Source organism: Xiphias gladius, chromosome 3, assembly GCF_016859285.1.
Source record: "Xiphias gladius isolate SHS-SW01 ecotype Sanya breed wild chromosome 3, ASM1685928v1, whole genome shotgun sequence".
Taxonomy (NCBI): Eukaryota; Metazoa; Chordata; class Actinopteri; order Istiophoriformes; family Xiphiidae; genus Xiphias; species Xiphias gladius.
The window spans coordinates 15,560,979-15,585,705 of record NC_053402.1 but is presented as its reverse complement, the minus strand read 5'-3'; the positions used below and the strand labels follow the sequence as shown (position 1 = coordinate 15,585,705).

The window sequence follows — 24,727 nt, the reverse complement described above, 5'->3', positions numbered from 1 at the left end:
TATTGCACAAAAGAGCAGAATGGACGGGGCTCTCTGCTTTTAAATGAACGGTTGTTCAGGTGTTGGCTATTGACAGAGTTTCACTATTTAAATATCAGCTAATAAATCGGGTGAAATTTGATTAACACTTGATCTGCGATCCTGAATTTTCATTAGGCTGAATCAACATTTATAGCTTAAATATCTCAAAGGTAATAAAGGCATCTTAGTTAAACAAACAGCCATTTGATAAGTTAGGTAAATGCCATGGTATTTAAAATTGGCATTTAAGATCTGTTTTAGTTTGCACGTAGGTAGTTGGACGGAGCCCACTGGCACCGGCTTCCCACTGGCTCTGGGGCTGAATCTGAAATGAGATTTTGTCATTTCGCGTTAAACTGATAAGTGTCACACCGATGCCATCACTTAACCGAGACCCTGGGCCATACCCGGAGCCACAAGCCATCCGACGAAGAAGCCGGGCGAACAGGTCTGTGCCACGGGTCACAGTGTGTGGAGGTGGTAGGAAGTGGGAGCACTACGGGAGAATCCTCCTCCTGTACAGGGCTTCCAAGTGTCGGAGTGCAAATGTGTTCGGGACATGCATCGAGGTTTAACAATTGACACGGGTATCTCGTGTACCCAAATGTGCACGTTTACAAACTTGAGTGGGCACATCTGTGTCCAGATAGAGCAGTCCAAATGTAGCACTCAACATAGAGGAGGCTGAGCAGAATAATCTATTGCAGCTGATATATTTTTGAAAATACAGGATGAAAGAAACACCTGTACTGTCGGATGCAGTCCAATAAAATAACCCTCCAAAATAAAATAAAATAAGAAATACTTGGTCATGTGGGCTCTGCTATGTAGATATTGTATTGGATCTAATTAAAGCTTTTCCTAAATGTATGGTCAGGAAAAGATTTTTTTAAAAATTTGCACAGATGTTGTGATGAACTACAGCTTTTATTTTGTCCGCCTATGTAAAAGAAAAGAGGTTTGAAATGAGGAAAGTCACATCGGTTTCATATTGACTAAATCAAACACATACACACCTCCGAAACTATTTCCTTTGAAAATATGTTAATGCAGCTTCCAAAAACACATTTCCAATCCGGGAGCTGAGGAGTCTGGGGTCACTGGAAAGCAAAGAAAATTTAGCTCTTTAAGGTTATTTTATGTAACGTATATCAGCTAAAGTTATAACTGAATTCTGCGGGCTATGTGTAGGTGGTTGTTGTAGGTGGTTAAATACTGTATCAGTGCTCTTTTTGTTTTGTTTTCTGCATTGCTCTTTATTTATTTATGCGTGTGTTTGTTTATTTATATTTTTTAATATCTTATTAAACCGATCTACCGTAGGCAGTATCGTGGCGGGGCAATCAAAGATATTTTCAAATTCATTGTGTTTCTAAAGATTCCGAATTCATTTGCAAAATCGTGCTAAACACGAGGTATAATTAGTCATTCAGGAGAATTCATGGGCGCTGTTCACCATTCATCTCGCACCATTCATGTTTGCTTTTGGCAGTGCTCTCTCTCACACACACACACGCACACACACACACACACACACGCACACACACACAGTGCCTGTGTCCCTATGCTTTCCTTATAGATGTTTTATTGAGAGCATGAAGGCTAATGCTGGCTACAGGGTACAGGTGCTTACCCAACAAGCTCTGGTGTTTCTTTTGTAGTGCTGCGCTGCAGCAACATGAAGACCTACCCTCCAAATGTCATCGCTGTTCAATGAGCAGCACAGGTGGTTTATTGTTCTCCCTAGTCTCCTCGGTTACACATGGGTGTGACTGGAGAGAAGTCTATCTAACATCCTCAAGATTAGGAAAATGAGTTAATTCTTTACATTTCTGGTCTTTGATTGAATTAACATGGGGAATAATCCGACATAAATTAACATAATTTCGAAATCGTCCTTGTTGCGCTCTGCTGACGTACAATCCTTGATTTATTATTTTAACAATATTTGAAAATGTCAAGCATGTCATAATGCAAATAAGTGGACGAGACATGAGGCATAATTCACAATTATTCACGGCATATATATTTTTAAGAGGGTAACTCATCGAAACAGTACACAATGCAAATTTATAATCTATGTGACACGAGGAAAAACCTTTTGAAAGCTATTTTCATTCACTAGGTCCAAATTTAATATAAGGGAAAAGTACTTAAGTATTCTTTTGTGAGGTATTGAAGTTCAACTGTTTTTTTTTTTTTTCTTTTTTTTCACACAAGAATGCAGCGACTGAAATGTTTTTTTTGTTTTTTTTTTTTTACTTTTTTCCTTTTTTTTCACACAAGAATGCAGCGACTGAAATGTTTTTTTTGTTTTTTTTTTTGTTCCCATAGCGGCAGCATTTATCTATCTCAGCGCTGGCTGTTGTTTCAAATGCCCCTCTCCTAATGTTGCGCTAGAAAGCCTGTGCATTTATCAGCGTGCATAGGCTCTGGCCTGCATGTGTGGTGTAGAACAAAGCTGACTCCTATTGCACAAAAGAGCAGAATGGACGGGGCTCTCTGCTTTTAAATGAACGGTTGTTCAGGTGTTGGCTATTGACAGAGTTTCACTATTTAAATATCAGCTAATAAATCGGGTGAAATTTGATTAACACTTGATCTGCGATCCTGAATTTTCATTAGGCTGAATCAACATTTATAGCTTAAATATCTCAAAGGTAATAAAGGCATCTTAGCTAAACAAACAGCCATTTGATAAGTTAGGTAAATGCCATGGTATTTAAAATTGGCATTTAAGATCTGTTTTAGTTTGCACGTAGGTAGTTGGACGGAGCCCACTGGCACCGGCTTCCCACTGGCTCTGGGGCTGAATCTGAAATGAGATTTTGTCATTTCGCGTTAAACTGATAAGTGTCACACCGATGCCATCACTTAACCGAGACCCTGGGCCATACCCGGAGCCACAAGCCATCCGACGAAGAAGCTGGCGAACAGGTCTGTGCCACGGGTATCTTATTAAACCGATCTACCGTAGGCAGTATCGTGGCGGGGCAATCAAAGATATTTTCAAATTCATTGTGTTTCTAAAGATTCCGAATTCATTTGCAAAATCGTGCTAAACACGAGGTATAATTAGTCATTCAGGAGAATTCATGGGCGCTGTTCACCATTCATCTCGCACCATTCATGTTTGCTTTTGGCAGTGCTCTCTCTCACACACACACACACACACACACGCACACACACACACACACACACGCACACACACAGTGCCTGTGTCCCTATGCTTTCCTTATAGATGTTTTATTGAGAGCATGAAGGCTAATGCTGGCTACAGGGTACAGGTGCTTACCCAACAAGCTCTGGTGTTTCTTTTGTAGTGCTGCGCTGCAGCAACATGAAGACCTACCCTCCAAATGTCATCGCTGTTCAATGAGCAGCACAGGTGGTTTATTGTTCTCCCTAGTCTCCTCGGTTACACATGGGTGTGACTGGAGAGAAGTCTATCTAACATCCTCAAGATTAGGAAAAATAGTTAATTCATTACATTTCTGGTCTTTGATTGAATTAACATGGGGAATAATCCGACATAAATTAACATAATTTCGAAATCGTCCTTGTTGCGCTCTGCTGACGTACAATCCTTGATTTATTATTTTAACAATATTTGAAAATGTCAAGCATGTCATAATGCAAATAAGTGGACGAGACATGAGGCATAATTCACAATTATTCACGGCATATATATTTTTAAGAGGGTAACTCATCGAAACAGTACACAATGCAAATTTATAATCTATGTGACACGAGGAAAAACCTTTTGAAAGCTATTTTCATTCACTAGGTCCAAATTTAATATAAGGGAAAAGTACTTAAGTATTCTTTTGTGAGGTATTGAAGTTCAACTGTTTTTTTTTTTTTTTTTTTTCTTTTTTTTGTGGGTGGGAACACAGGGGAGTCATACTATGTAAGAACAGTCAAATGCTTGTAGGTTGTCTGACCAAACTGGCCCCAGACTGTTGTTCATCTTGACAGGGCAGGTCATTAGTGTCCCTTCAAATGTCCCGTATGCTAGCAACATTAGCACAACTGAGCATGTTGTTTGCTGAGTGTATTGGATCCCTTCGGTTTCTCTGCATTTTCCCCTTGGGGACTAACTTGCACACTGGTTCACATGAATACTTTACAAAGAGCATGAATATTTCAGGGTTGATGTAAAAATGCATTCGGAGGCAGGTTTCTGATGTGGCTCCTTGAAAGGGCTCCGCTGACTTTGCAGAGGTATTTATTGTGAGCGCTCCCTTCACCCTCACTGCTGAGAAGAGTGATGGCAGTTGCAACAAACCTTCCTTGGCATTGTTCCTTGCCGGGTTGCAGAATTTCAACATATTTTGGGAGGAAATTTCCTTTCTTTCTTTTGCACAGACTGGTGAGTTTGGGTACAATCAGGAAACAACAGATGCATACATACACTCCTACCGTCTAGTCCACTGAACCATGTAACTCAACACCGGTAGAGATTCTGTCAATGTGCATTTGCCTCTGTCCATCTTCACCTACTACAAGCCAGTCATTTGTAATGCATGTCAGGTGGTCGATTTATAGTTTGCACTTTCACTGTGTTCTGGGAATGTGACATTGGAGCAGCTTCTCTCTCTCTCTGCTTACCGAAACACTGAGACACAGACCTGTTAACTCATCTAATGTGGTTTAATTCAGCCTCTTCATTTATGAGGATTTTGAAATAGTAATTTTATCTTCTGCTGGCTCTGGCGCAGCGTTGGAGACAGTCTTCACTTGGCAATGAGGCCGGGATTCAGATGTTGGATAGTGTCAAGGCAGGAGACACAGTGGAGCTGTCTTTACTGCTGGCATTTATGGCTAAGGGCTCATCTTTCAGCCATATTGTTCTGATCAGTGTGCTCGGGCCGAGGTGTGGCTGTGTGAAAGCAGCATGGGGTTCAGAGGCTGTCCATGGCTGAGCTCTCATGTAATCAAAGGTCATATTTGTGTCATCTCGCTCACTTGGCCTCCCCTTCCTTTACATCTCCTCTGTCTCCGTTTCCATAAGCTGACCTATCTCTCCTCCCCTCCATTTCTCAGTCTCCTTTCTTTCCAGCAGGAAGACCCTTGTGTCTGGGAAGCGGTGGTCTTCCTGCCACTTCTGTTTTAGCCACCCTCCCCTGCCCCGGGCCATTGTTGCAGACCCCAGCTTTGTGTGTGTTTTACGGCTGCTGTTAAAGATAAAAAACAGTCCCTTCCACCCCCTTTATTGTTTTCTGGTAGGATGTCCCTGGCATTCCCTTAGTTTTTATGTCCTAGCTGGATATCCAAGCAGCTTCCTCCTTCAAAGGTTAGCTGTGCTGCCTGCCTTCTCCAATTTTTTTTTTTCCAAAGGGGAATAAATAACTTTACTGAGACTTTTATTGAATGTGTCACTGCTGGACTATCCCATGGGTCTGCGGTTGTTCGGAAGACGCTTCAAAGACAAACACAGGTGTTCAGTGGAGTTAGCAAAGAGCTGGTTACAACCAGAGGCTTAAAAAGAATAAACCTCAGTGAGTGGGTGAGGGTTGTATGTGGGAAGGGAGGCGACTTCTTCTTGGCCTTGTAGCTCCTGTGTTGTGAGCACTTGCAGTTCATACCCTGCTCAATTCTGCTTATACCCCCCCCCACACACACACACAGACACACACACACAGTCCTTGTTGACCCCAGACAAGAGTGGTGACTGGAGTGTGTTGCGTGCTCAGCGTAATTATTCAACAGCACAGCACCCAGCCCCACTGGAAGGCTGTGCCAGCCCTTTCTTTCTAAATCTAACAATTTTGGGGATTTGGTTAGAGAAATTCAAGAGGCGAGACTTACCTGAGTAAAAAGAAAACTGACATCTTGAATAACCCATCTTAAATATTACATTAAAGGGCTTCTTGTATCCACTGTGGTGGAAGTACAGTGACAGAACGTGGGTCTTAGGCCAAGTTCCATTTGGCTCGGCCTTGTGCACTCCCTCCCCCTTTCGCTCTGTAAAACAGAGCGAGAACCTTGGCCTGTTGTCGGGCTCATTTGTGGATTGTTGTGAGATGACACAGTGCAGACGCGATGTCACAGGAGTCCCCCTGAATAGTGGAGGTGTTGCCTGGCATCCTACACCTGGCCGAAATAGCACCTTGCCCGATGCTGCCGCCATCTGTCACCTTCCCCCGACACTCCCACTGGAAGCCCAAATAACTTGCAAGGGCAGTCACCTGTCTAAGAAAGGGTAAATCCCTCGCATATTTGCAAATACTTTCGGTTACAAGGGAAACATGCGCTTATTATGTTTCGAGTCAATTCAGGATTTCATATCATTAAAACTCTGGCAAGCCCCAGATTTATTGTCACCATTGGATCATCATACAAGGTGTCCATTAACCAGTCTCCAAATGATAAGCAGGAGCATCCGGACGTAATTACAGTCAGGTGGGTGAAGTGACAGATTTGATGTCAGAAAAAAGGTTCAATCAGCTTTAACTTTGCATTTCTCTGTAAATGTGTAAAAAAAAAAAAAAAAAAAAAGTAGGGGTCTGGCTTGGCAAGAGGATTTTGGCTAGTGAGTGGCCATGCTGCCTCAGAGACGGGTTCTTCAAACAGACCGCCACCGACACTACACTGTATGGCATGGTGCCACAGAGCCCTCGCCTCGAGCATGGGGCGTGTACACAGGACAAACACAAAGGAGACCCACGGGTGAGAGCGACGGGCAGGGTAATACCTTCCTGTATCGGATTTCAGGGCATTGGATTTCAAAACCTTCCCATCTATTTTTACACTCAACATGAGGAAGTGAGAAGCTGCATTAAGAATCCAACAAGGCTATGAAAGTCTTTTGTTCACTTCCCATGACGAACACACACCAAAACTTAAAAAAAAAAAAAAAATAGCTGGACTGAAAATATATTGTTGCGAGATTGAATAGACTGATACATTTGCCCAAAGTCAACCACTGCTGTTTTGTTTGTGATTTGGATCTCTCCCCCTGGTTTGCTCTTTTTTTTTTCTCTCTTTCTGTCTCTCTTTCCCACTCCTTCTCCCTCCCTCTCCCAGTATCAGGCTGCTTCTCATCAGGCAGCCCCAGGCCCACCTCAGCGCATGGCCGTATTGCATGTGACAGCTGTTAGACATTATTAACGGCTCAAGCAGAAAATCCAGATTACTTGTTTTTTTTATTTCAATTTTATTATTGTAATCGTTCAGTGAAAAGAACAAAAAAAGGGCCGTTGCCCTATTGTTGTTAGCAGATTTGTGGTCAGTAACAATACTATATGCACATGAGGATATGAGCATGTGTGGTTATGTTTGGGTGGGTGGGTTTTCGCATGCGTGTGTGTGAATCCTGGGCTGTGTTCTCCAGACTACCCCCCCTCCCGCCCCACTACAACCGCGGCACCCTGTGGTTGGCTGTGAGGCCTAGACAGGTGCATTGTTAACCCTCCAACGTCTGAGTCTGTCCCTGCTGGATCTGCCGCTAGTGTTCCTCGCAAGATTTCATGCTCATGATGCGGCTTGTGTGGCGGTTCCACTTCGTGCTGCATTCACAGCAACCAGCAGTGCTGCGCTACTGGGGTGCTCTTTTCTCTGCACACGAGAGGGGTTTTGAAAATCACAATTTTTCATTTGTCAGATGACAGTTTAGCAAACAGGGTGCCTGTCCAGTTCGGCCATATTCTACAAAGAACCATTTGAAGTTCCTGGTGAAGCCCTAACATGTTGTTAATGTATGGGATTCATTTTGAAAGGGAAACAATTATACAACTCAGCTGTTGTTCCTGGTGAGCACTTCCTTTCTGCTCCTGTTTGTTTATTGTTATTGCATATTTTCTGTATTCTGAGCTTCCATATTTCAATTGGCTGAATATGATCCATAAATTTAGATGTTATGTGGTGGAGGGCCAGGAGTGAGAGCAGATAAACTCAAATAATGGGCCACGATTCGGTGACTGTCAGTGGAGCAGCGGGCGGTGGCGACACACAATACCAAACAATGAGGTGTGCTGCTAAATATATGCAGAGATTTGCCATTAAATATACATGCAGTATGCCTCTCAAGGATGTGTCAGCCCTTTTGTGAGAAAACAAAGATTAGCATCAGGAATTCCATTTTAATAAGTCTCTTGGGACCATCCAACCAGCTGCCTAGTCCTCAATCCAAAGGGGACTTGTTGCTCTCTCTCTCTCTCTCGCTTTCTTATTTTACGTCCTCTCACTTGCTCTCTGTCTTGCATGAATTTCATGTGCTCCTTCTGACATTGATTAGAACAAAAATCCTGCTCTCTCCCTCCCCTTGTGTTTTATTTTTTTTTTTTTTTGTCAAATCACTTGTTTCACACCACAAAATTCTTTCATGTCTTCATGTTCTCTCTTTGATGATCCATGTCTTTCCCTGTCCATTCCTCCCTGTATTCCCCCCACCTCCTACCTCCCCCCTTCTCTTTTACATTTATTGTCCTCCATCTTTCTCAGACTGGGTACCTCTCTGCCCCACTACCTCATTCTGCATTTTTTTTTTCTTTTTCTTTTTGGTCCCCTCTGCCTGGTGTGACCACTAGGCTACACTGCCTCCTCTCTCTGATAAAGTATGTGTCCTGAGGATCTGGGGCAAACGACTGGCTCCTCAGCAACAGATGTGTGTTTGCTGGTGCTGTATGCATTAGCTTTTTCCTCTTGCCATGCATGGCCATTGACCTACCCTCTGGTGAATGTGGGGGAGGGGAGCGAGTGAGTTTGTGTGTTTGCACAAGAAAGAGACAGACAGACAGAAAGAGGAGGACGACAGTAAGACTAGATGCACATGTCACATGCTGTCATACACTTACTGGTGCATTGAGAGCAGATGCATACAAAGGCGTGCCCGCACACACACACACACACACGCACACACGCACGCACGCGTGCACACACACTCAAACACTCACATGTCATGCACATTCACACATTTTGCTTCCCAGGAGGCTGTGGGGCCAGTGGGACAGAGCAAGCTTGAGAGCCTGGTTCGTCTGTTTACATCTAATTATAGAAACAGGACTATTTCTGCAACCGCTGCTCCAGCTTTTTATATTCTTACGAGAGAGAGCGAGAGCGAGAGAGAGAGAGAGAGTGGGGAAAAAAACAAAGCTTTGACAGCCTTTTCTCACAATGGTGAACAGTTATCTCATCCCCTCAGCGCTGCTACAGTCTGCAGGCTCTCAGTACAGTACAACCGAGACCGGGGGGGAGGGGGAGAGCGTCTAATATTGTAAACCTTCTCATCCTCATCTAACATGAATGTGCAAATTTACGAGAAGCGAGCAACAGCAAACAAGCCAATGTATTTTCCCCATTAGTCTCACTGATACATTCAGTTGACAATCACCCCGATAAAATGAGAATAATTTCTTCACCCCTGCCCTGCGGGCTCTGGCTTCGACCTGGTGGAAAGTGCTGTCCATCACAGTAGTCTAAACAAAAGGAAGAAAGAGTTGATGTTGGGGATTAGCGTTGTATAAAATGTATCTAGTATTAAAGAGACAGGGCCAGTGCGGTAGTTAATCCTCAAGCTTGGTGGCTGATATCCAGCTGAGTGGCTGCTGTTAACCAGGGGGGCCTGGAGGGGGGAATTTGTCAGGGAGACGCTGGGCTGCCTGTGATGCCAGGTGAGAGCCAGAGCAGGGCAGGGTTGGGCCTGTGGGTCTGGGCCAGACAGGTTGCAGCCTCTTGCAGGTGCTTTCATAAAGATCCCCCAAGGCCAAATACACAGCCCGCTGGATGCAACCTGAGCCAGGTGCTCCCCATCCCCCACTCAAATACAGAAACCACTACATAATGGCAGCGTGTGCTTGCATACACTCCGCCGCCACCCCCCCACGCCACCCGCTTTATTCTGAGACATGGCAGGTAAATTAATTGGCCGTGAGTATGCAACGTATATACTGAGATAAAGGTGCGCTGTCTGGCCGAGGCATAGCGTAACGGCCGTAATGATGCCTCCATTGTGTTGATGTTGAGGGGGGTAGTTAGCGGCACAGCCGCTGAGGCCCTTTCTGGAGGGCTGGATAGCCTGTGATTAATAGTGGAGAATGCTTTGAAGTGACACCCAAGTGCAACGGCTCACACGCTAATAGCAATACCATCAGTATAGGGAGCTCTCCCTCTTCCTCAGTCTTCATTAGCTAATGTTTTCCCAGCGCTATCTCGCCACCCTCCCCTCGCACGCCTGCCTCATCTACAGAGAGCTTTTAGGAGCTCTTGGGTTTTTATTTCTGAAATTGTTTCATGATTTCACCATCATTTTTCTCTGTCACGTTCGGTAAAATAGGAGATTTTTTTTCATGATGGCAGCGGAGAGGGAAGGCAGAGAGGGGGCCTCTGCTCACAGAGCTCTACCGCACAGGTGAACTGTGGCACAGCCTAAAGACTCATGGGACTGATGTGGCACAAGTGGGACACGGCTGGGGACTATTCCCAGGATCCATTTTGATCTCCCATACTGACAGACGAGCTACAGCTGTGGGTGTCTCTGTGTGAGTGTGTAAGTGTGTGTGTGTGTGTGTGTGTGTGTGTGTGTGTGTGTGTGTGTGTGTGTGCGTGAGTGTCTGCGTGTGTTTAGGAAGCCGAGGCGGGAAGCAGGGTTGGGTCTGTCAGCTGTTGGAGTAAAGTAAACTATTAGCGGTGGGAGAAGGCAGTGTTTCCAGTGAAGAATTAGAACCACTTCTAATTGCAGTGAGGTTGGGCTATGATTACATGCTGGCTAATGCACTGACAGACCTCTCACTTGGCTGGCTCTCAGAATGCTGCTGAAATGGCTGAATGCCTTTTGGTTATACAGCATAATGGGAGGGTGTGTGGACACACGTGTATATGTGTGTTTGTGCGCCGTGTGGGTGTCTGCTTGTGTGTATCTGTGATAAAACTTGCTTTTGAGGGTGGTTTTCTGTGATTTTTACATGTTTTTGTGAGTTCTGCATTTTGCTTGCATGCTTGTGTGTGGGTTTGTGTGTGTGTTTTCTGTGTGATAACTCTGCTTTGCTTGTTTCTGGAGTGCCTGTCATTATTTGTAGTGGAGGCAACTTTTCTTTCCAAATCAAAACTCAGCTGGCGCAACTGTCTCTGAGCAGTAAAGAAGAAGTGTGTTTTCGTGTGTTTGAGTTTTGTGTACGCATGTGTTGTATTCTTGAGTGTGTGTGTATGCCCACGGGAAAGCGCAATCAAAGGAGCTGTGTGGTGGAGAGATTGTATAAAAGGAGTGAGAGCAGAGACGAGAGTGGCAGGCAGCTGAGAGGGCAGCATGTGGGGGTGGACGGGGGGCTGATGCAGGTGCCTAATTCTACCTCAGCCCTGGGCGTTTCGTATTCCATCCGTTTCTCTCTTCTCCACTTCTGCATGGGGCTGTTGAGGATGTAGTAAATCCACCTGCTTCAATTACAATGCTGATTAGCCGATATATCTGTGACAGCGATCAGAATAATAACACACAACGCTGGATTTATACAGCATTATACTGTAACTGTGTTGCATAAATAAGCAGGTATGAGCTTTAAAAAGCTGTGTTCATTTTTCAGCCCATAATTTTAATTAGTCTTTTTTTTTTTTTTTGCTGGTGGAACAGCTTGTTCTCAGGTGTGCCGACACCCCCATTTGCAAGAAGCTGTGGTTTACTGTTTTGCTGGCAAGTGCCGTAAATCACATTATATTCCCGGCATATGGCTTGACAGTTATGGGAGCGTATCTGCTGTTTCTTCATCAGGCCATTAGGCCCGTGTTATCTCTCTTTTTAACTAGACAGAAGGAATACAGACATCATGGTGGTTTCTCCAGGGGTCAGGAGGTCAGACAGAACTTTCAAAACATTAACAGGGAATTTTTTTTTGTGTGAATCTCTGTTGATTACATCCCGGAATATTCATGGGTCATAGATAGGCTGGAGTGTTTCGAGGACTACTCAAAGGAAGGCATTTTCATGCGGGTGGGAAGTCAGCAGTGGACCATGACTGCTCAAGGATCGTAAATGGACCTGATTGTGCACATGTGGATCTGTGCACGGTTGTTAGGAAACAAAACACGACATGTGTTGGGTTTATTTTGGTGATGTGGAAGGTCTGTACTTTCCTGGCTAACGTGTGACAGAGCATTGAAGTATGAGGAGAGAAGTGGTCATCTGTGGTCACAGGGCTTTACCAGACTAGATTCGTCTGCACACATGGAAACTGGATGGATCAATACCTCTGGTATGGCGGTAAACTGTGCAGCTGTGTGGGAAGGAGAGGATGGTTGGGCATACTGGAACATATGATTGTGCTGCAGATGTCTGTCAAATTAGAGAAAGAATATTATTTAACCTATAAGGTCCGCAAAGTATTAACGCCTTTTTTTCACCAATTTTTGTGTGTGTGTGTGTGTGTGTGTGTGTGTGTGTGTGTGTCTGGGGGGGGGTGTACATGTGTGTATCCCCATTTGACAGATCTTCTTTCAGAAAGTGGAGCTGCTTTGAGGATCAATACTGACACACTGTCTGCACAAGTACACACACACAACATACACACACACACTTACTGTCTCATCTGTCAGTTGACAGAGTTTTCTCCAGCTTTGTAGGTTCTCTTTCCAGCCAAGCAGATGGCGAACATTCAGAATGAAAGCAGATCCTAAGTCCTTTTGGATCTACACCAAGCCGCCTGTCTCTGGCCGTCCCACACGGGGCTCAAGTTTCTCAGCACTGACTGAGCCGTCCCAGCTCTCCAACTAGGCCGTAGTCGCCGCCTTCCCTACACAGCACACATACAGTAAGTCCAGTCTAACAGCAGCGCTATTTAATCTCGCATCCAACAACGGTCCACATTCACTCGTACAAACACACAGGGACTGAAAAGGGGCTGCTGACAGTTCCCATTGCTCACCTCCAAACCCAGCAGGGTGCCTCTGCTCTCCCACATCCTTGCCCAGTGTGTGGCATCCCTCTGTGCGCATATAGCAAATGCTCTGAAGAGCTCATTTCCCTCGTACCTCCCCCAGACCTCCACCCTGTGTGTTTTATGTGACAGAATGAGCGGGATTTAGTTCAGCACGCGTGCTTGGACCCTTTAACGGGGCTGGTTTGAAGTCGCGCTGCTTTGAAGCCTGCGCCACTCTTAACTGTAAGTGATTTTATGAGACGTGCTCCTGTGCCAGTCAGCCAGGCCGCTGCGGCACCACCAGATTGGTGGAGAGCAATGGGGATGCCATTGCAGCACACACCATCTGGGAGAGTTTGCAAAGTGGAAAGGAGAAAGTGTGCATTCCTGTGTATGTGAGTATGCACATATGTTTGTGTAGGTGTGTGTTTGTGTGCATGTAAAGGGAGAGGGGCGGTTAGTGCTGGCTGTGAAAGGAAAAAAAGTTTGGCTTTTTGAGGGAGGCCTCATACTGCCCCTGCCCGCGTCTACTGATTTATGGGCTTGTGAAGGAAATCTCTCATTTGTCACTTTTCATCTCTTTTCTCCACGTCATCCTTTTTTTTTCTCCCTCGCTCTCTCTCTCTTAGTGGAATTCAGCCTTTTCCCAAATCTTCCACTGCTTCCAAAGAATGGAGAGGAAGAGAGAATAACGGAGGAAGGGAAGAGAAAGGGAAGCAGCCAGGAGGGAGCTGGTTTCTTTCCACAATAAAACCATGCTACACAAAAGGCTTGTCTTGTGGATATGTTTTAGTAAATATTCTTAGTTGTACATTACACTGGCATGTTGACATGCCAGTGTAATGTACAACTGATGTGTACTTTGTGGTAAGGATGCATGTCATTAGGCAGTGTATACTTTCTGCCTGTAAATAATTCAAAGCACTTGTTACGGTGCTGTTCCTGCTGTACTGTGGTTTGAGCGTTATTGTTGGAAGTAGAAAAGAAAACACTGGGTCTGAATCTTCTGCGCAGCACCGTGTCTGTGTGTGGAGAAATACTCTGGCCACGGGGACACATACACACAGGCTTGCTGCTAATACCTGCTAGCCAGTACATTACCGCACTGAGGTCACATTCAGGTCAACTGCAGTCTGGAGCCTTACCGTGTGTGTGTGTGTGTGTGTGTGTGTGCACACGTGAATGCGCCCTCATAATGTGTTAATGTGCCAGTGTGCACCTCGCTCTCTCAGGTACTGGCTATAAATCTGCCTCACCCTTTCCTGGCCCGCTGAGGACACAGTAGGAGCGGCTGGTGTTTCACCCTTTTTCAAAGTGGGGGAGGAGAGAGGAGAGGGAGGGGGAGAGTAAAGGGTTAGAGGGGAAGAGAGATAAATGAGGGGGGACCTTAATGAGAGCCCTGGCTCACATGATTATGGGACTGGCTGATAGAAATCAGGATCTTTCTCAAAGAAGTCAATTAACCCCCTCCCCCCTTCCCTAATTATGCATGGATTGCTCCACTGGCTCTTTACTGATACGGCTGCTCAGCTCACCTTGATATGCAGACTCATGCTGCCTGAGTCTACAAGGGGTTGTGTGTGTTGTTAGAAGCATTTGTCAACCCGTTTTTTGGAATCTGTCGGCAGTTTGCTTTAAACTCAGGGTTTTTCAAAGCCATTAGTTAACCCCACCCCCCCCACCCTTCTTCTCACCTTACAAGCAGAGATCCAGTACCAGGCAGAGCCAGGAGGGGGCTCCACCCCAGGAGGCCTCTGGTCATTAGTGCATTACAGGCTAGATGATAGCTGAACTCTGTGGTCAGAGTAAATAAGCAGTGTTGTAGAATGTCAACACAACCAAGCGGCTCCTTCACAGCACCCAGTGTTGACATAACTGCTCTCTTATCTGAGGAGTGCAAAGCCCAGCCCCACAATAGAACACTGTGCCAGAACAAATACAGTAAGGAGATAGGAGATAGAAACCACACTCTCCAACACACACACACACACACACACACACCGATTCGCACGCACACACACACACACACACACAGTCAAACTCCCTGTGAGGGAATGTGTCAAAGCTGCTGCCGTCTATATTGCACAAAACAATTCATTATTGATAATACGGGACTATATAGCAGTAGTATAATGAAGTTGGGGTCCCAGCTCGGGCTAATCATGCTACCATACTACACAGTGTTCATGTTTCTCATGAAAGCAATGGGATCGCCGTAATCTGGGTAAAGGACCTGGACTCTGCTCAATGCACTGCTCAACCTGGCAAGCAATGAAGGCCAGCTCTGCCATGGGGCTTAAGTGAACGAGGGACGCAGAGAGACAGAAAGGTGACAAGGGAGAGAGGGCACTGAAAGAAAGATGGTCGTGGTTTTGCTTTTCAAACCTTTGTTTATGTACCTGTGTCACATTTGCTATTTTTCTGTGTCAAAACATTTCAGTAGGCCTTCTTCCCCTCATTGCCTCACATCACCCTAATAACTCTTCTTTATTTTCCTTTCCTGTCTCTCCCTGTCCCCCTCTGCCCTCCCCCTTTCACTTCGCTGCCAGATCTAGACTGAGCTTGGCTTGCACTGGCGTTGTGATAACCTGCTGAAAGCTGTTGCCCTCCCGTGGATATGAGGACACCCAGCTGAGGCTTCTCTGCGCTACCTCTCCCTTGTGCTTCCTCTCTTTAACTCCACGACTATGAGTCGCTTTCTATCTTCCACAGATTCCCCAAACCCTTTCACTGGTCAGGCCCGTCGCATAGCTTGAGGCTCTTTTGGTCCAACGCGTAGCCGCTGACATGTTTTATGGCCGGCAGAGCGAAGCATATATTAAAGAAATATAAGAAAAAGCCAACATGTGCACTCATACGCAAACTGTTCAAAGTCGGCTTAATGGCTACTCTAGGATATAGGGCTTTTATTTGAGACCCAAAACACTGCCAGTGTTGCTGTTGAGCATGGCCAGTTGGAAAATGTATGATTTTAATTTTCATCCTGCTAACATGTGTATATATAAGCTTCCGGTACTTTTGTGTCTTTTCAGTGAATGTGTATCTGTGTGTGTGTGTGTGTGTGTGTGTGTGTGTGTGTGCGTGTGTGTGTGTGTGTGTGTGTGTGTGTGTGTGTGTGTGTGTGTGTGTGTGTGTGTGTGTGTGTTTGAGGATGTGCTATGGCAAACAAAACGAGCAGCTGCAACACATCTGTTAACTTCGATCAGATGCTGCAAGCCTCATGTAACCCCACTAGTCCTCCCTCCTCCTCCCTGCCATTTCTGAATATGACCTGCAGACAAATACAGAGTGAGGGTGGGGGTGGGGGGGTGTAAAAAGTGACTGTCCAGCCCACCCACCTGTCCAGCTGACTAAATGTGATTACTGCAAAGGAGATAGTCAACTGCAATGGGAGCCATTCAGCCAACTAACCAGACGGACAAGCCATGAGCTGTTGATCGAGCTCTTACCCCCCCCCCCAATACCCGTCTCCCTGGATTGACCTTGGATACTGCCTTCTCTACTCAGCTGGAGAAGAGGGGAGGCTTTTAATGGCTGCCCTGCTCTTTGTTACACTTCATCTGTTCATGTTCGGGTGAAGATGACCTTCTCTCCTCTGTACAGATTGCAGGAAATGCTCCTAATTTTACTCATCTCTGCTCAAGTGTGTTGCTGCAGATGTTGAGCAGGCCCCGGAAGCAGCATTCCATGGATGACCAGTGTCAGCGGTCAGGAGACATAACTCAACTTTAAAGCCCAGTTTGTCAGATGCATTTCATAAAAGAATTTACTGTGTGATTTGGCTGACCTTGTTTGTTCTTGAAAGTCTGCTACAATGAGAAAGAAGGTGGTTATCTGTATGGGCCGAGTGGAATATTGTCCTTACGGCTAAGAAGGATTGCAACAATAGAAGTCAAGGAAACGCACACATGATTGTACAGTGTGTTCTTTACAAGGTAATAACGTATATCGTTTGGCCTTGGCTTCCTAGGTGCCTTACCTCCTCATGTCTGTAGGTTATCAGAACAAAAATGCTTGCATTTGTCTTGGCCAGCCCTGCAAGAATTAAACATTTCTCCTTTGTTCCCCTGGAGTACCAACGGCAAATTACATTCAGGGCTGCAGAAAGACCTTGGGTTGGCGGCTTGCACGGCGGCTCTCAGCTCTGTTATCTGCACTGTTCAGTCTCTGGGCCTCTGACAGGATACATCAGACGGAGAGAAGCCAGAGCAGGGAGTTGCCTTCTGTTTCTCTCACACACATCACTCCAGGACTTTATCATATTACAAGCCAATCCAAGAAAACTCAAAGGACAGCAGCAAAGCAGTCTCTTCAACCAGGCCCGCCAAGTCCAGTACTGCTCTCCATGACCTAAAGGAGGCGCCGGGCCACAGATGGAAGAGGGAGGGAGAGAGGATGGGAGGACAAGAGAGAACAGGACATTCCGCCAAGCCCTGTTTGCCAGTTCAATGCTGGGATGCTGATTTATGGGCGGTTCTGACAGAGGGAGGGTGAACCTGTGACTCCCCATAAACCAAGACGTTCATTACCCTCCCAGGCCCCTGGAAAACTGATGGATGAACAAGAGCAGAGAAACAGAGCACAAATGGGATGAAGGAGTGGGCGGGAAAAGCAGTTTTTATAAAACCCCAAAAAATGAAGAGAAAGTGTTTCCATTTTGGAGCATGCAGATGACGGCAACTGAGGGAAGAGAGCGAGGTGATGAGGGAAGACAGAAATATGGCGCTTAGCATCAGAGGGAAGGAGAGAGAGTGATGGAGGGATGATGGAGAGGGTGTGAGGACGGAAAGGGAAAACTGAGAAGGGGAATGAGTGATGGAAGGAGCAAACAGAGAAGAGGGGATGAAAGTGAAAAAGGGAAGACAGCAGGCAAAATCTGCCCCGATGAATCGAGCTGCTTGCAGATTTATGTGGTGTTGTGGGTATCATTATACATCCAGAGGAGATGGGGAGACTCATGCAATGTGACACCTATGGGGCTGTGTGCGTGTTTATCTGTGTATGTATGGCACCTCACGCTGTTGATGTCTCCTCCAAAGCAAACTGACTTCTGAGTTCAACAGAACACAAACGCCTGTGGTGAGGTAACATCCACCCACATCCACACTCCACTTTTCCAAAGCCAATCTATCTCACACCGCTGGTTTCGAGAAGAGAGGTTTAGACCACCCAGGAATGAGTAGTCAAAGAGCTGCTTTGATGTGGCACAAGCATATGTGCAATGCATGGGTACAACCTCTGCTATAACACACTCGCAAAACACGGTTTTACTGCCTCCTGTGCGGCACCATTTCTCCTCGTCAGTGGAGCGTTGGGATGCTCAAAAAGAGAGAGAGTGAGAGAGAGAGGCAGCCACCTCCTGTGCCAGGCAGTGCCAGGCTGAAACACTGGAGCCGTATGGTCACCCTGAGGGAGGGGAAACCTGCCCAGTCTAACCACATCTCAATTAACCAATTAAGTTCAAAAGTTAACAGGGGAGTAATTAGAGAGAATAGTGCTGAGCACTTGTTTTAATCTGCCTTTTTCCCACTACCAGGCATGTCTGCGTCCGTGACCTGGCTGGCTGAGCTTTGGCTGCGTCGGCTGAAACATGGCACGCAAGCTGCTGTTAGTCACCCATCCGTCCCCATGGCCAGAATATAAAACCAATGGATTTAGACAGATCAGTCATCAGCTGTAAAACAAAACCAGATCCAGATCATTCCATGTGATGTTTCCAGTGGAACAGGAGAATCATCAAAATTCCACTTTTGGATCTGGAGATTGAGAGACCTGTGAGAGAATATTCAAAAGTTGAGGACAGTTTTTAGTCATATCTAACGTGGCGGTTTCCTGTTCGCCCCCTCATATTTGGTCCTGCAGATGGGTTTTAATGGATGCCAAATGTGGGGTTTAGTGCCTTGCCATTGGCCTGTTGGAGTTTCTTTTTAACACCATCATATTAAATGACTTGTGTTCAGGGCTCGAGGCTACAGCGTGCTCCTCTCTTTGACAATATGCCCCGGGCACAGAGTGTTTGTAACTTACCACTAAAAGTACAAATTTTATCCCTGTGTTCAAGAGGAGGGGGAGGGGTGCTATATTGTCTGCTACCACCAATAAAAGATATGTGGGCCGTATGACACGATTGTAGTGGGGCTGCTTCGAGCCCTGGAGCCAAATGCAGTGTGTTTGGAATCAGGCTGACAGCTAGATAGAGAGAGAGAGAGAGAGAGGTGAGAAATCCCTCTTTGACTCTGCTCGTTCTCCAGCGGGGATATCTTTGTGCTTTGATTTTTTTTTTTTTTTTTTTTTTTTTTTTTTTTTTGGGCTTTATTTGGAGGCTGTGACAATTTAAGTTCCTGCATGGTTGATTAGCTGTGTGTGTGTGTGTGTGTGTGTGTGTGTGTGTGTGTGTGTGTGTGTGTGTGTGTGTGTGTGTGTGTGTGTGTGTGTGTGTGTGTGTGTGTGTGTGTAAATGAGGAAGAGGGTGAGAGAAGTCTTGGATGTCAGGATGCAGTTTGAGGGGTGAAGGACTCCCCTGTTGTATGTGAGGCCCTAGAGGATTCCTCCCCCTTTCCTCTCTTCTTCCTCCTACCCTCTTCACCCCCTTACACTCATCTCTTCCTCTGTGAGATTCACAATGCTGGGAAGAAATGTGTCATTAACAGGGGAGACCAAAATAATGTTTATGGGCTCAAGCAGCACTGAAATCATTTTCCATATCAGTGCAACTGCATGGGCCCTGTGGGGGAGTAAATCTGATTTTCTCCTCTCTGTGCCAATGGGAAACATCATGGGAAAGAAAACAGATTGGATTGTTAGAGAGATGGCCTGACGCAGCTGTGGGCGGCTCTTTGTGTGTTTGGGTGTGTTGCTGTAAGTGTGTTCATATGTTTGTGTGTGTATATGTATGTGTATATCATGAGACAGAGACAGCTAGTGAGGGGATAAGAAAGAGAGAAAGCAAAATAAAAATCCGACTGTTTAGCTCGTGTGTGTGGATGAGAGAATGAGATGGATGAGCCCCACCGTGGTAATCACAATTTCTTGCCTCAGGAATAAAGTGCTGGGACGCAACAAACGGCCCTGAAATGCTCTCATGTAACAACGGGTCAGTTAACAAGCACACTCACCAAAGTTTGGACAGATAACAAATGGCTCTCCTTGAAGAGTGTGTGGCTTCCCTGTACACAAAGAACAAAGTGCTTCTTGTCCTGCAAGTTCTCAGCAAAATGTCGAGCCTTTATTGGCCATTCCATAAGAAACGCTTGCATTTTATCTGAACCAAGAGACAACAAAGCAGCCTCTTTAGCAGGTAGCAGGCAAGGGGGGGGGTTTAATAAAGTAAAACCCTGATGGAAATAACAAGGTGGTGCTTGGAGAGAAAACACTCCATAATGAGAGCCCGGTCCAAACAAAACTGCACTGGTCTGGAGTAATATGCACTTCCTGTTACATCATCAACATTTAAGTTCTCAGAGACAGGACAGAATGACAGCAAGTTAAAGCAGCGTTTAGTGATTTTGCGTTGTGACACTGCTTGTCTTGTGGTTGCTATTACATCTGAGTTGTGGGCTTAGGGAATGTGTGTGTGCATGTGTGGGTGGATGTAAAAGGAAGGTAATGCGCATTGAGTTCATTTGTCATGGCCTGGTCCTGTTGCCATATCGAATCCGTCCTCCCACCTCCCGTGTCCCAGCCTGGAATGCCTGCTTGTTCTCCACGGATGAGGTCGTTGACTCAGCACACTACTGCACTTTCACACGGATCACAGCGAGGACAACAAAGCACAGGTCCAAGTGACAAGTCCAGACCTTTACCGTAGCCATTTGTTTAGCCATAAACACTGCCACTTTATGTCCACTTTCCTTTCTAGTCTATCGGTAACATTAAACTTGAGCCACTGGCCTTGTCCTGTATTTTACCTTTCACCTCCTCGTCCTTACCCCAGCTTCTTCTTCTTACCCTGTAGCCTTCACCCACACTGCTCAACCCTTTAGCCAGCTCTTACTTTGACAGTCAGAGGTCTTATCGTCTTTTAAACGACACACTTCCTGGCCTGCTCCTTGACAAATAGCTGCACTGGTGCTCTGTGCCCAGCTCTTTATTTACTGTGCCCATAAAACGCCTCTCTCCCAGACATTGCTATCTCTTTCTGCCCCCCCCACACACACACACCGCTGATGGCACCGGGGTAATGGGATTAGAGGTGGAGCCCCTTTTTGATGACGACAACCCTCTTTGAAAAGGGGGCTTTATGAATCATTCATTGCGATAAAACTGAGGTGGAATACCCCTCGAGGAGGCTGCCCAGGTAGCGGCACATGTTATAACTGCTTTGCCATGAGAGATGTTTTTGCAGACTACTGTAAAAATAATGAATGAGGGTGAGAAAGAGAAAAGACGGAATGAAACATATATTGGTGGGATGTGTGCATGTTCTTTGACATCGCTCCAACCCAACTAGAAAAAAAAAAAAAAATCCCTCAGATACATTTTCTCCTATCCATTTTTTCTGTAGCATCACGGCCTGTGTGGACCCATTGTTGTTTTCAGGCTCCCTGCCAAGCTGGGACAAGCCAGTTGGACTAATTTGTTTAGGATTAGAATCTCTTATCCCTATCATGTCAACTTGTATATTGTATAAACAGCTGGGTGAAGTGGGCGGTGTGCTTCAGCTGACCTCCCCGAGCCAATTTTATTTGCATAGCACTTCTGCGAAAAAAAATTCCCAGAATCCCTTTTACCCTGCCATCGCTTCAATCGCTAGCGAGCGGCTGACCACAAAGCCACTCTGCAAACACAGGCTGTCAACTTCAGTGAGACGACCACCATACGCACACACAATCGCAAACACACACAGGGGCTCACATATGCTCAGCAACACACACTCCCACACACTCTCTGCTGCGCTTTCATTCTCAGAGTTTCTCACAGTTCCTCACACCCTAATCTACACTTCTAGTCTAAACTCTCGCCCCTTACCCCTCCTCTGGATGTTGCCTTGTAGTACAGGCAAATCATTTTCACTCTCTTCCTCCATCCATTCTTCCAACTGCTTCTCCTGCTCCCTTTCCACTTCTCCCACCCCCGCACTGACCACATCCACTAAACTCACTCCACAGGCACGCAGTGTGGAGAGTGTCGGAGGCGTGCGCTGCTGGCACTTTCCCCCACCCCTGCACTGGGCCCGGCTCCAGGACTGGACCGCCTGCTCACTCTCTCTCTCTCTCTCTCTCTCTCTCACTTCAGTTTGCTTCTGATCAGACCAGCCTCCTTCTAGAGTTGTAGAGGGGGGCCACTCCCTCAGCCCCACCATACAACCACCAACCAACCCAAAAAGATAAAGTCAGGGAAGGAGTTTGTAAAGTAGGGGGGCAAGCAACCAAAACAAAACAAATTAAGAGAAAAAAAAAAACTAAAAAAAAAAAACTCTTGCTACAGTTGTTTCCGAAGTGAGGAGGTACTTGGCTACCAGTTGCGCTAATGTTTTCAAGATGACTTTGACTGTTTGAAGGAAATCCCCCCACTTTAGTAGCCATTTGAAATTCCTTTTGTGTTTTATTGTGAGGAAGTAGGCGCTGGGTTAGTCAGCGGCCCTTCGGGGTAGTGTGTGCAGTCTGTCTGGGGCCACTGGTGTGTGCAGTTTCCCAATCCAGTCCGGTTCCCCTATGTTACTGGAAAGGGTCTAAAAACTTACTTGTGTGTTTATGAGTGAATATGTGTGTGGAAAGTCTGGCTGGCTTCTTCTTGGGCGTCTGAATTCCTGGGCAGAACATGGAACAGCATCGGTAGGAAACTCTGATGAGAAAGACACTGAAGTGGGAGTGAAACTCTGTTACCAACAGACATCCTGCTCAATATGTTTTTACTTGGTAAGTAAACATTCAGATATCTATTTCTTCATCCTTTCTGTCTTCGGTCTCTACTCCCCGCTTTTAGCCGACTTCCTTATCTCAGTCAAGTGTTAAAGAGCCAAACTATTAACACAAACAGCTGAGGGCACACAAACACAGATATTTTTAATGACTTGAATAGGAAAACTTATTTGAAATCAGTAATCCCATTCTTATATCTTACTAATACATGTTCCAGTGTCTTGTATCACTGTGTCAGAGTTGAAGCATTGCCAGCAACAGCTACTGCAAGTAGCCTCTGGATTTTAAGCAGCCCCTTGGAATAACCTAAGGTTACTTGTTTTCTCTTTAATCTTCTAACTCTTGGTGACATTGGTTTAATTTATTCGGGACAAGAAGGAAGGGAGTGTGTGTTTTGCCACAGGACTTGACAGAGGGAGAGTATGTGAGCTGTAATCATTCAGGGTGCGTAGTGAAGAGCTACAGAGCCTGGCTGCCACATGGCACTGACCGCTGACTGTGCAACCTCAACTGCCTTGTGCTAACTGACTCCTTCTGCGACAGGACGTCATATAAACTGGTGGTGTGTACTCTATGTGTGTGTGAGTTTCTATCTCATGGTATTTCTTCATCTAATCTCCTCTCTCTGGTGCTTGCTGATCATTGAGCTGTGGAGAACAGGTTGATGCAGTCACACCTGCAATTTTCTCCCCGTCTCTCTTCTTTTCTTGTCACCATCACTCTCATCTCTCGTTGTCTGTCTGGTGTCCTTGTCTAGACGACACGTCCATCCGTCCCTTCAGGGTGCCGTCTGCAGATAAACCAGAGAGCTGAAGACTACCTTGGCTCGTTTTTCAAGCAGACAGGGAAATATGATGCATGGGGAAATAATTGTACTTTATCCTCCCTTAGACAATAGGCATAGTTGTAGATCTGTGCTTGTGTGTGTGTGTGTGTTAGTGTGCGCGCACTGCCATGCTCAAGCAAACCAGTGCGTGTGAATGGGTGTGTATTTCTCCAGGAGGAAATTTTGATCTGATGCCCAGCATTCAAAAGAACAACATGTTGTGGGTGGGTGCTTGTTGTCTTCTCAGCTTTTTTTCCCATCACTGCTTGGCCCATACTTAGATGAATCCCTTTACATCCCATTATTGTATAATTCCTCGTTAACACACCAAACAACTACTCATCCTTGAGTTACATAAATGGGTAGGGGCACTTGTTGGAGCAGATTAGTGACCCAAACCGGGCAAAGATTATGACACTTCCCTCTCTGTAGCCCAACCAGAATAAATTCTGGAGAAAGGTTTTGTGTGTGTGTGTGTGTGTGTGTGTGTGTGTGTGTGTTTATGAGCTGAACAGTGGCTTGGGTGGGGTTTCGAGGTAGGTTAGGAGGGCTGTTGTTGCTGAGCAGCACACACTGACCAACTTCGTCCGTCCACTGCTGTTGTAATGGCTAGCATTCAGCCTCCTTGCCTCAAGCGCTGTTTCTCTTTCGTTCCCATGACAACTAGACCTTCTCCCTGCTCCGCCTGCTGCTCACTCTGTGCCATCCAGGGGGGCCTCTGCATGGGCCCACATTACTGTGTGTGTGTGTGTGTGTATGCATTAGTGGTGGTGGTGTTGTTATTGTGCACAAACTGGACACTTTCACCCTGCGCACCCACGCTGGAGCGAAACAGTAGCACTAGTTAACACCTCCAGCTCCAGAGGTTCAGCAATATTTGTGTGTTTTTTTTTCTGTTTGAACCCATTTGAACACAACTTTTTTAGTGAGGGTGTCAGGGTGGGATGTTTAGATGTCAATGGAGGGAGGTGGGGTTCCCCCACCCCAGTGCTCCCGTCTCCTTTAACTCTCTAATAGGATTAATCTTCATCGCTGTCAGGGATCGGCACCAATTAGGATGCACATGACCCGATTTTCTTAAGAGCTCATACAAGTGCACTGCTGGCATCGGTTAAGAACCAGAGAAATAAATAAACAGGGTTTTCAAAAACAAACAAACAAACACAAAAAAA

General features: G+C 45.9%; 1 protein-coding gene across 11 annotated transcripts in view; it reads left to right on the top strand.

The window, feature by feature from the left end:
• LOC120804585 (BAH and coiled-coil domain-containing protein 1) overlaps positions 1–24,727 on the top strand; it is a 63,083-nt gene that overhangs the window by 3,998 nt on the left and 34,358 nt on the right. For 2 of the 11 annotated variants that reach the window (XM_040154149.1, XM_040154140.1), the window contains exon 1: positions 22,488–22,726. The exons of the other annotated variants lie outside the window; for them this stretch is intronic. In XM_040154149.1, coding sequence (XP_040010083.1) covers positions 22,714–22,726 — 13 coding nt within the window. In that variant the 5' untranslated portion in view covers positions 22,488–22,713. Of the gene's footprint in view, positions 1–22,487; positions 22,727–24,727 lie in introns of those variants that run through there. 11 annotated transcript variants of the gene reach the window in all.